The sequence below is a fragment of the Mustela nigripes genome, chromosome 4, assembly GCF_022355385.1.
Source record: "Mustela nigripes isolate SB6536 chromosome 4, MUSNIG.SB6536, whole genome shotgun sequence".
In the NCBI taxonomy this organism is placed as follows: Eukaryota; Metazoa; Chordata; class Mammalia; order Carnivora; family Mustelidae; genus Mustela; species Mustela nigripes.
Genome location: NC_081560.1, coordinates 71324785 through 71337222, shown reverse-complemented (window position 1 = coordinate 71337222; position 12438 = coordinate 71324785). Strand labels below are relative to the sequence as shown.

The following is a 12438-nucleotide window of genomic DNA, read 5'->3' as shown; positions in this document are numbered from 1 at the left end:
GCCTGCCTGTCTGCCTACTTGTGTTCTCTCTGTCAAGTAAATAAATAAAATCTTAAAAAAAAAAAAAAAGCTGCCAGGAAATTTTCTAAGAGTACTACTCCTTTCTCTGGGCCAGAGGACATCTTTGTTAACATTGACACCACTTTCATCCCCCATCTGGGTAAATGGACCAAGTGACAGAGGTTGGCTAATTCATAGCAAATTATGACTTGTCTATCTTAGCTCAAATATGTGACTTGGATATAGGTCTCAGGAATGTGATCTCAGGAAATATCCTGATAACTGTAACAATTTATTAATAGTAAAAGAAGTCTAAATGAAAATTTATCAGAGAACACCAAGACCAAGGTAGAAAAGACTGACAAATTTGTGGCATCCAAAAAGAGCCTTTGGGTCACCCATAAGGATAGTTCTTTTTTTTTTTTTTTTTTTTTTTTTTAGCTAAGCTCAATTTCTAGATAATTTTATCTTATTAAAAAGTCAATCTGATAATTAGGAAAAGAAGATTCTCTTTGCAGGACTCAGAATATGTATCAAGGATCTGTACATTTATGCAATAACTTATTATAATCTTGAGTTATAATGCTTAGAGCCCCAATAATTCAGGCCCTATTGGGAAGGTTACCTATTGGAAAGGTAAAAAATGATGAATGATAGCTCCAAAAATTATGAATCAGAGGCTTATAGTTCAGCTATCTCTACAGAACAAATACCCCAAATAGTAATTCAAATCACAAGATTCAGCCCTATCTCTGCAACAAAAACATGAATGAGACAAACTCTACAAAGATTAATAGGAAAAAAACAACAACACTGAATAAACTAAAGTATGCCTTACCTCATCAACAATGGTTTTTAATAGCCATTTGACTGAAATTAGTTTTAGCTTCTTAATAATAATGCCTAAATCTTGGATATAGTTTACATTTCTCTAACTTTTAAGTTTTCTCTCACGTTTTGTGAGGCTACAGCCTGAGAAAATTATCATTAATTTCTAAACAGTTTCCTAGGCTATATATTACCTAATATTTTAAATGGTGACTGAACCTTTCAAGTTTAATACTTCAGTAATTCAGTTTGGCTCTTTGAAAAAGCTCTTCTTCCTGTGACCAAATAGGAAGAAACCTCTACCACCTGACAACTTACAGGATTCTAATCCATGAATCTTTTTTTTTTTTAAAAGATTTTATTTATTTATTTGACAGACAGATATCACAAGTAGGCAGAGAGGCAGGCAGAAAGAGAGAGAGAGGGAAGTAGGCTCCCTGCTGAGCAGAGAGCCCGATGCAGGGCTCGATCCCAGGACCCTGCGATTATGGCCTGAGCCAAAGGCAGAGGCTTAACTTTCATTTAGTATGATGCAAGGTTTTTAGTTTCCTCTGTCCTGAAGTAGAAAACTAAAAATAGTAGTTCAGGGATACTTAACTAGAGAACTATACTTCTAGCAAAAGTGATCTGTATTTTCTTTGTTTTCAAGCCACTCTTTGGTTTCCTGTTCCTACTGAACAAATCATTAACACTGCAACTTATTTAACTATTTTCAACTTAAATATTATAGTCAAGTTTTTTTTTTTATATAAGACTTTATTGAGAGAGAGAAAGAATGAGCTGGGGTGGGGAGTACAGGCAGCACAGAATGAGGAAGCAGGCTCCCTGCTCAGCAGGGACTGGATCCCAGGATCCAGGATCATGACCCAAGCTGAAGGCAGACATTTAACTGACTGAGCCACCCAGGAGCCTCATAGTCAAGGTATTTCTTGAAGGGCATTGTTATAACTTAAAAAAAGCTTTCTGATTCTTTAAAAAAATTTTTTGAAGATTTTATTTGAGAGTGAGGGAGAGAAAATGCATGCCTGTGAAAGGAGGGTGTGGAGGGGAGAGAGAGGCAGAGAATCTCAAGTAGACTCCTTGCTATGTGCGGAGCGGGAGGCAGTTGGATCACACAAGCCCAAGATCATGCCCAGAGCTTAAACTAAGAGGTGGACGCTTAACTGACTGAGCCACCCAGACACCCCTCAAGTTTTTTTTTTAAATGGAAAGGTACATAAAAAGAAATTGATCTCCACACCTTTTTTTTAAAAAAAGACTTTATTCTTAAGTAATCCTTACACCCAACATGGGGCTTGAACTCATGACTCCAAGATTAAAAGTCACACACTAACAAATGAGCCAGCTAGGCAACCCAGAAAAAAATGATCTTAACACATGTTTAAAAATATCTTTCTCTACAAGCATTGAAAGCAAACTATATTTAAAAAAAAAAGAAAAAAGAAAAAAGTTTCCTACCTCTAATACCCTGGTTTGCAGGAGAAATTGGTTTGGTGGTTTCTACTACATAATCCAGTATGCCTTGTGTTATTTCACTGTTGCCCTGAAGTTTAGTTTCCAACAAAACTTTCTTTCTCTTTTTTTTCTGTCCTTCAATGGGAACTTCATGCAATAAAATCTTAGATGAGAAAAATTAAAGAGACAAAGCTTAAAATCAAGTTTACTTGCCCTAGAATACAGTAAGTCAGCAGTCTTTCTTAACCCCAGCTTCATATTAGAATATCCTGGGAAGCTTTTGAGACAATAGCAATGTCTAGTGAGTGGGGCCCTGGTACTGGAAGTTTTCAAGTTCTCAGATGATTCCACAGTGCAGCTAGGATTGAGAACTAGTTAACCCAGAGCACTGCGGAAGCAGTAGCATCCTGAGAGCCTCTGTGGTATCTTTTAATAGGTTTCAGGTAACTAACCTTAAAAAAGCAATTTGAGCAAAGTGCTAGAGAAATTAGTTGGAGGTAGGTTAGATTAGCAGTATTCTATGATGCTTGGAATCTGTTATAGATAAGATAATTTTGTTTTAGGGTTTTGGGGGGTTTTTTGGCTTCAATCACATTTTTTAATATAATTAATACAATTCGGGACTACAGAGAAGTAACTTAATTGTCTAGAACTTTAATTAAAGGTAAAAAGATATTTTTAAATGCACTATAAAAAGGAGTTCTTTAGGGAAATAGCCAAGAACAATATTTACATTGAATTTGAAATGAGTTGACTTCTGCAACTTTAATTTTTGAGAGCCATTTCATAAATCATACTAAAAACTGAATCTATATGTTATAAGGAGAACTCACGTGACTATCTTTTAATGTCTAATAATTTACCTATTAATCAATAGAAAAATGGTCAAAAGGCATGCAACAGACAAAAGAACTTCGTGATGGGCAGAGATATAGGAGGGTCAATTCTATTTTTTCAAGATCTAGGTTGTCAACAAGAATTTAGAGGAGATAATAAGACTTTATGTAAATGAAAATGACATTCAGTGGTAGCAAATCAAATGTCAGTAAATTGTTCTTACTTCATATGACTTGGCTCTGTATTCCCGAGAATTGAGACTGGCAGTATTCTTTGGACGAATAACAGCAACATATGCATCTTCTATGTTTTCTGGATTTCCCATTGCTTTACAAAACAAACACAGAAATCCTCTGCAATATTAAAAGATACATAATTAGCATAATCACTTTGAAAAACAATTTTAAAAATAACATGTTTATTTTTCTATCTTGGAATATATATACTACCTAAAAGGTAAGCCAGAGATGACTATCTTTATCCTGAACTACTCAAAACCTTAACTTATAATTTTAAGATTTCCTCTTGGTCCTTTTTCACTTTTCTGTGAAAAGTAAAAAAATTTTAATGGAGATACATACTTTTGTATGTCTGAACTGCATAAGAATCTGCCTTTTGGACCTAAAAAAAAAAAAAGTGATATGATTATAAAGTATCTTCTAAATACTAAGCAAATAATGACCTAAATACTACACTTATTTTCCATACATGACACAAGTAAATGTCATATTGTTAATAGTGTGGAAGCTGGAAATAGGCAGCTGCCATTGACATTATTTCCAAAATCTTTAGAAAGAACCTTGATATTTGACATTTGGATAAGCTAAAGTGTACCTTATAATATTCCTTGGCAATGACTATCATAGTCAAAAACTTGTGGTCAGTGGATAAAATCTTTTAATGTGGACTTGCGAGTATTTTTCTACTTCCATTATCAATTCCCTAGATAACTCCAGCATTTTCTTCCAAATATGTATTTCACACACACACACACACACACACACACACACACACTTCCCCCCAGACTGATTTTAAGTGTCCATTGAGGAACTTCCAACAAGTATTTGTATTTCAAGCACTACCTACCTTGCTTAAAAAAAAAAAGAAAAGACATTGTATTGTGAATACACCCTATAACATATGTAGCACACAACATTTTTCTATTAAGCACCTAAAAGAAAAATCAAGTAATCTTTAGTTTTCTAAACACAATTTAAAGCAATCAATTTCTGTGCTGGTCAACTTATATTTAAAAAAATTCTGGCAAAATGCTTTGTTAATACTCACCATTTCTCTGGAATATTTAGTACTGCACAGTACACTTTTTTTTTAAAGATTTTATTTATTTATCTGACACAGAGAGAGAGATCACAAGTAGGCAGAGAGGCAGGCAGAGAGAGAGGAAGGGAAGCAGACTCTGTGCTGAGCAGAGAGCCTGATGTAGGGCTTGATCCAGGACCCTGGGATCATGACCTGAGCCGAAGGCAGAGGCTTTAATCCACTGAGCCACCCAGGTGCCCCCATAATGCAGTATTTGTCCTTCTCTGTCTGGCTCTTTTCCACCCTCAGCATAATGCTCTTCAGGTCATCCATGTTGTTGCCAATAACAGAATTTCCTTCTTTTTAGAGAGTGAATAATATTCCATTATATTTATATGACACATTTTCTTGATCCCATTTTCTTTAACCCATTGAGCCACCCAGGCGCCCCTATTTCATTCCTTATTAGAAGAATTTTTAGATCTAAATTATTCTTATAATTACTTGTCATTTTTCAAATTTTAATTTTTTATATATATATAAAATATAGATAAGGCTATTCCATATCAGATTACTTCAATCAGAATGTAGATAACATTTTACTATAATGAATTTATACACATTTTATGCACTTTGGAATTCTTTGTAGAGAAATGAAATCTAGTAAATTGTATAGAAATGAAATACTATAAGATTTTTAAAAAAAGATTTTATTTATTTATTTGACAGACAGAGAGATCACAAGTAGGTATAGCAGCAGGCAGAGAAAGAGGAGGAAGCAGGCTCCCTGCTGAGCAGAAACCCGATGTGGGGCTTGATCCTAGGACCCTGAGATCATGACCTGAGCTGAAGGCAGAGGATTTAACCCACTGAGCCACCCAGGTGCCCCTACACTTAACTTTCAAAAGATAAATATGATTAAGAAAAAAGGCATAACCATGAGGATTATAGTATTTTGTTTTTATATCATTCAATGTAAACATATCCCTGAAAGATTCTAACAACTGATTTTCAAGAAATATTCATATTTGACTATTTGAAATATACACATTCCCTGTTACATGAAAGAAGAAAACTAAGGCTTAAGTTAGGAAAAGAATAAAAGCTACTAACATACCAAGGCAAAACTGCTAAGGCAAAAACACAAGCAGAGGGACTGGAAAAGAGTAACTCGAGCTAACAATAATAGAGAAAGGTAGAGTTAATGTTAGCTTAGAAGTAAAACTTAGTCTATGTAAAACTTAGTCTATGTTTAGACTAAGTTTTAGATAATTCAAGTGACTAAGTGGCACTTTCTTATGGCTCATTCTATTCTGAAAAATGCTTAGGCATAAATGATAATGTTCCAAGCAATGAGACCTTACAAATATGCAGAAGTGGTTCTCAGTTGGGGGTGGTACCCTACATGGCATCCTTTGGAAATATGTAGGGACATTTCTGGTTATCACTGTGACTGGGAAAGGGGAGGTGTGCAAATGCCATTTAGTCCCCATGGGGCAGGCTTTTCAATATTTCTTTGCTATACCATACCGTCCTATTTAACAAAGAGTAAATAATATCTTCAAAAAAAAATTTGAAATGTTGGGTACTGATGAACAAACTAAAGCCTTTTACACCAGAGAAAAACAGAAGATATAGTATGTGAATATGGGTATTATAAATTTAATAAGCACAAGTCAAAGTTGACAAGAGGATTTACCAGTTTGCAAAGTGCATGCTAATAGAAATTACTACCAATGATCAGAATGGGTTTTCATAAGTAAAAACCAAAAAATGGGACTTTATCTTGGGTCTCTATAAAATGTTCCTGAGACAGGAAATGATCTACCTTCTTCCATCCTTAAGCAATGTTTCTCAATCTTTTTAAACATATGTCAACTTTAAATAACCAAACTAAGCCAAACCCACAAAACTTTTCTGTCCACATCGTGATTTTATCAGGTTGTCCTTAAGTCCTTATTGCTTTTGTTTTCTGAACATTTAATGTTTGTAAAATAATGTGAATAGCTAACACCTACAGTGATTATGTGCCAGACACTATGCTAAGTGCTTTCCATATATTAATTTATTTTATTCCCCCTAAACCCGATGAAGGTAGACATTATCACCCCCATTTTACAGGAAAAAAAAGCTGAGATGGAGTAGCTAAGTTACTTGATCCTTCTGCATTCTCCTAGAACAATTCACGATTTTAAAGCATTATAACATTAAAAAGAAGAGATGGAGACTAAATGTAAGAATTCTTCTACAGGGATTTGCTGACCATAAAAATCTCATCCTTTTGCTACAAAGGGAGGAAGTATTAATAAAGTAGATTAGGAAAAAGCCATCGGTGCTGCTCCTATGTTAGCTTGCTTTCTTTTTGTCCATTCAACCAATTCTACTAATCATCACTTATCAAGGTCAACAAGTGTCACTGATAATTTTCAAAAGCTTTTTGTTAATTCACATTCTGTTTTGTAATTTAAGACATTTAATAATCTTCAAATTGCTTTTGAAGGCAATTACAGTGAATTTGGCTTACAGAGAAGGAACTAAGTAATACTGGCATTGGGAACCAAATGAAATTCTACAGTGAAGACCAAGGTTATTTAGAGGAGCATGATTTCATGCTTAGCATATGTAAATATGCTATCTATCAGCTGCTGCTGTAGTTCTGCAACCCAATTCTAAGAGAACCAACTAATACAGTAGCATGGGGTTAACGGGCAAAGGTCATGGAGTGAATTGTTTTTATATTGTTATGAAAACACATTTGTATTTCTGGCATTTCCCCCAAATAAGATGAGGCTATCAAAGCAGTTAAGAGACTGTAGATGCAGAGAGAAAGACGTATTTGCAAACTGTGAAGGCACACAAGCTCTCCAACAGAGTGAGAAGGGAATGGGAGTGAGATCCAGAGTCGGGCCAGCTACATCAAAGATTTCTTTTGAAGATTAAAAAAAAACAACAACAACCACCATGAATAAAAAGCAAAGAAGGCCAGAAAGCCTCAAAAGATGGAAAGAAGTGTAGGGGCGAGCTAAGCTGGAATGACAGGTTGTAAATCGCTTTCCCTGAAATGACAAAATAACAATCTGCCTAGGTTTTTCCTCTGCCACCACCCACCAACGTCCACGTCCTTTCCTGAAAGGGCGTGCAGGGCTCTTTCCTCAAAGAGCTGCCACCCCAAGAGTGGCTTTGGCTTCTTTGTTACTACTTGTAAGAAATAAATTCCTTGCCTGGAGAAACTAGATGTGGAGATAGTTCAGCCTCCCACCTCTTGTTTTCTCTCGCTGGAGTCTGGTCCTCGCTCCTCCTCGTCTCACCCGCGAGGGCGGCCGAGCACCTCCCGGGCCGCTACATTCAACTCACTGGGTGGGACAGTCACCTGCGGGGCGGGGTGCCGTCACCGCTTTCTCATTCCTCCTTCCCTTCTGTTTCCCAGCAGCCGGGCCTAACTTCCTGTGACAGGAAAACCCTTGGTGGCCACCAGAAGTCTCCGGGCGTGTTCGGCCGCTCTTCCCAAAACGTGCCTTAAAAGCTCGGGGCTCTGGACTCGGAGCAACTCTTGTGGACTAATTCTTTATTGTCCTTCCCTCTTCTCGCACCTCGGCACGATACCACCCTCCCCCGAAGTTAAGGGTTTCCAGGTCTTCAAACGCTTTTCCTTTCCATCCCGCCGCTACCGGGGCGAGGAAATCACTTCCGGGTTTACACCCCTTGCAGCGTCGCAGTTGGCGGCGGAAGAGCTTCCGGGTCGACGGGCGAGCTGCTGCCGTTCCTGCTGCTTCCCGCTGGGGCTGCGGGCTGTCTGGGGTTGGTGGCGGTGGCTCGAGGACACAGGTGGCAGCGGCCGGCAGGCCAGCGGCTGAGCCGGCGGCGGGGGAGGGGAAGAGGGCGGCCCGGGCTGCGTGCGCGCGCACAAGGCTGGAGCATGAGCCGGACTTGACCGCGAGGCGGAGGCAAAAGCCACCGCCCCCTCTTCCCCTCCCTTGAGTGAGGCAGCGCGGCGGCCAGAGAGGGATGGGGGGCGCCCGCCCAGTCTGAGTCTCGTCGCGGGCGCCTCCGTCTCACGCAGGGTTCCTCGCGGGCCTCTAGTGCGCACCCTCAGCCCCAGCAGCCTCTGCCCCGCGGGCGCACCCGGGCAAGCGAGGAGGGGGCGCCCGCCTGGGTGGGTGGGGCGGGGAGGGTACCTGAGGTCACCTGCTCCGCGCGAGAGGCAGAGGCGGCCACGGCGGTGGCAGAACTGCAGAGCTGCGGGGTCCATCTGACTCTTACCCTCAGCCCGGGAAGTAACCGTAAGTCTCAGCTTCACCATACGAGTGTGTTTGAGGCTGTCTCAACCCTTTTTGGGCTCCGAGTTCAGCGCTGCCTAGTTCACGCCCTCACGGGTTTCCCAGTAATGTGTCTCCTCCCTTTTGTAGAGGATTGTACCCTTCTCTGCCCCCATCCCTGAACAGGCAACCTCCTCCGTCGGTCCCATGGGGCTTTTTTTCCCAGCGAATTGCAAGTCTCAGTGGCGCGTCCCATCCTCCCCAGCCAGATGCATCTCCTTGTCCCTCTGTCCTCAAAGATATGTGTCCTCCCTCTCTTTCTCTCTCTATCCCAGACATCGCAACCTGCGCCCCCGCCCCCCATTTTTTGAGACAGAAAGCCACGGGTTCAGCGGATCTCGTGGGCTAGAGGGTCTTGAGCGGATGGGTGAAAGTGCTCTGCATCGTCAGGATGGGTGGGGATAGGTGCCCATAGCTCTGATGGACCTTTATTTTTGCAGCCTCTGACACCAAAACAAAAGAATGGGTCGTTCCCTGGACCTTCATTCCTCTCGCTTCCTAACTGTTTAAGCTCTATTCTGTACATTGCTGTTTGAGTCGCAGGAAATTGGAACTAGAGCTGTAATTAAGCATCTCCTGAGGTTTCAAGAATTAGTCTCACAAGCTATGTTCACACGGAATTGGCATATTAAACAATCTTGTATTGGAATGAAGAGCCATTCCAGAATAGCTCTGCTAGTAGAGCTGAGAAACGAATTTAAAAACAAAGGTCTAATATTTCCAGTATGTTTTTATGTCTTTAAATAATTTTTAGTGTTTTGGATTTACGTTTCGTTCTTAATTTACGAAGTGTGTGTGTGTGTGTGTGTGTATGATGTGGAAAAAAAAAGTGTTGCATTGTTAGTGGTTAAAGTGGTTTTGAAAGATCGTGTCAGCTTGTATTTGGTAAGATATTACTTTAAGTCGTTAATTTCAGAGAGACTTTTTTACTGATTTAGATCAGCCACCTACAGATGTTACAAACTTGTGCCTATGACCTTACTGTTTCTTAGTTTAAAAAAGAAATTAACTGTGAAATTCAGTGTGCATTTCCAGATTTGAGGATAGGCATTTTTTTTTCTTCTTAAATTTAGTTTGCTTTTTAAACTGGCAAACTGCAGAACTTTCCAGAAATTAGACTAAAAAATAATTGTAATGCTGTCAGTGACTGAACAGTAGCTCTTAACACGCCAGCATGGTGGTAACACTTTTCAGGGCACTATAGGAAGTAATAATAACAAGAATAATTTTATTCTGCATAATGCAGTTCTTTGTTACTATTCTGTAAATTGTTCTGTAATGTAAATTGGTAGCCTTGGTTTATTTTTTTTTTCTAAAAATATAGTCATTATGTTAAGAAAGGTAGATGTGTTTAATGTTGATTTTGGTGGTGGTTTTCAAAACCTTCTTTTAGTACTTGATTTGGATCTATTACTTGATTTGTTACTTTATACTGTTCACAGATTTTAGTTTGAAGTAGGCCCAGGAGACGTAGCTCCAGCTGTCTGTCTGGAAGTATACTTTACTGGCTTGTTTCAGAAGCCAAGCTCTATACAGAGTTGAGTATATTATTAAAGGTATGGTTTTGCTTTTCAGAAAATTGATGAGTTTCCAAATGTGAGTGAGGTTAATTGGCTATAACTTGGAAGAGTCTTTTTCCTTCTTTCTTTCTTTTTTTAAAGTCTATTGATCCTGTTATTTTTGGAAGGAGTGTGGGGAAGATAGCACTGTATTTTCATATTACACTTTTTCCGCCTGCCAACAACACTGGGAATTTTGAGTTTTCAATATGAAAATTTTCCAAAACCATGCAGATTATGCCATAAGGCTGAGTTCTAACAGGTGGCTGCTGAGAAAAAAGTTTTTTTAGTTACTCTTCTGTACTCTATAGCACTGCCCACTTTTGAGAGACCTGATTTTCTTTCTTTCCTCTTCCTTTTCTGGAGTATGCAGTTGAACTTGTGAAAGTGAAATCTGTGTATTTACATTGTACTTGTAAGTAAAAGTTCAAGCTAATTTTCACATATAAATAGATGGAAGAACTTGAATTAAGCTCATCTGAGTCTCCTCATGGAAGTCTCCTTATGGAAGTTAGAAAAGATTCCTCAGTGCTTTGGGTGCTTTTTTCTTCTTTGAGAATGAACACATTTATTTAGATGAAATTTTAAAATACTTTTCTGTAATATTAGACTTATATGTGACACATATCCCAAAACAGATTTGAAAGTGACTTGATCATTATTTAAAAGACCAGTCTGAGAGGAATTGCTATGCATGGTTTAAAAATGCTTATCAGTATTTTATTTCCTTTCTGAAAGTCATTGCTTAGGGAAGAGTAATTTCTGGACTTTAAGTTTATTTTTCAGACAGTCTTAGACTGCCTTTTTTTTCTTTTGAGATAACTTACTTTCATACTTGTTTCATTTCAGTAAACCTTTATTGAATGCCTACTGTATGTGCCAGGCACTATGTTAGTTACTGGGACTACAGTATAAATAAATTGTGATTGGTTTCCTCATTGAATTTGCCGGTCTAGTTTTTGACTGTGATCCTATCCATTTGCCTTTACAGACATCTCTAATAGATTTTGAAGTCACTTTACTGTATTTGGGGTTATTTCATATCTTTTCTATAAGAATAAATACATTAAATGCCATTTATGAGTACTTGTACTAACATGCTAAGGCCTTTATATACTAATTTTATCCAGTTCTTAAAACGGTCCTACAAAGTTTTAAATCTCCATTTAAAAACCATACAGATTATGATTTATAGTAGTGCTGAATGTTGTTTTACTTGTAATATGCTAGAGAAGATTCAACCTTAAGATGCCTCTATAAGAAAAAGATGCTGTAATATAGTTATAGCAATTTTTAATTCTCTAATAATGCTTTGAATAGATTTTCATTAATGATTAATGATTGTTTAATAAATATTAATATCATTTGTTTTCTAAAGCACATGAATTATATTCTATCAATGTAATAATCAGTAGTTGTTGAAACCTTAGAAAAAATAGTTCTGAAGTTCATTATGGTTAACTGTAATATAGATCTTCAGGCATGTATAATTTTTTTCTCCTAGTTCCCACAGTGGGAACAACAGCTTATAAAATGTTCTTTAAAGTGTGTGTATTCTCCAGGAAAGATAGGGTGTTGAGTTACATGAAATCTATTCAACTTTTTGAGTATAATTTTAATAACTGTCTAATGTCTTGGAGAGTGTTGGTCTCTGCAGTGAAAATATCTTTCTTCAGATTACAAAATAATCTTGCTCATCTTTTAGGATATATGCTTTACCAGCAGTTTGATACAGTTTAGTCTAATCCTCTCAGAGCCTCTCACATTATTTTAAAAGACCATCTTCCACTGTCAACTGTCTTCTCCAAAAACCTCATTGTATTCTTAACTTTTTATTCTGTTTTTGTTGTTTTGTTTTGTTTTGCTTTTACCATAAACTTTCAAGCATTTGCCATTCTTTTTTTTTTAAACTTTTTAAAAAAATTTTATTTATTTATTTGTCAGAGAGAGAACGAGCGAGAGTGAGCATAGGCAGACAGAGTGGAAGGCAGAGTCAGAGGGAGAAGCAGGCTCCCTGCAGAGCAAGGAGCCCGATGTGGGACTCGATCCCAGGACGCTGGGCTCATGACCTGAGCCGAAGGCAGCTGCTTAACCAACTGAGCCACCCAGGCGTCCGCATTTGCCATTCTTGAGGTTAAGACCTTTGCTCCTGGTTATGCACTTCTGTTTTTAGGACTATAGAG

The 12438-nt window shown here is 38.2% G+C and overlaps 2 protein-coding genes across 5 annotated transcripts in view; one reads left to right on the top strand and one right to left on the bottom strand.

Annotated features, from left to right (window-relative positions):
* KRIT1 (KRIT1 ankyrin repeat containing) overlaps nt 1-8464 on the bottom strand; it is a 36526-nt gene extending 28062 nt beyond the window's left edge. The window contains exons 1-4 of one of the 3 annotated variants that reach the window (XM_059396870.1): nt 7602-8464; nt 3702-3741; nt 3344-3473; nt 2287-2446 (exon numbers count right to left, since the gene is read on the bottom strand). In XM_059396870.1, the coding sequence (XP_059252853.1) occupies nt 2287-2446; nt 3344-3445 (262 nt within the window). In that variant the 5' untranslated portion in view covers nt 3446-3473; nt 3702-3741; nt 7602-8464. The remainder of the gene's footprint in view (nt 1-2286; nt 2447-3343; nt 3474-3701; nt 3742-7601) is intronic. The other 2 variants (XM_059396869.1, XM_059396871.1) reach the window with 2 other exon arrangements.
* A 71-nt stretch (nt 8465-8535) lies between these two features.
* ANKIB1 (ankyrin repeat and IBR domain containing 1) overlaps nt 8536-12438 on the top strand; it is a 149430-nt gene continuing 145527 nt past the window's right edge. For both annotated transcript variants that reach the window (XM_059396868.1, XM_059396866.1), the window contains exon 1: nt 8536-8660. The gene's annotated coding sequence lies outside the window, so the exon portion shown is untranslated. The remainder of the gene's footprint in view (nt 8661-12438) is intronic.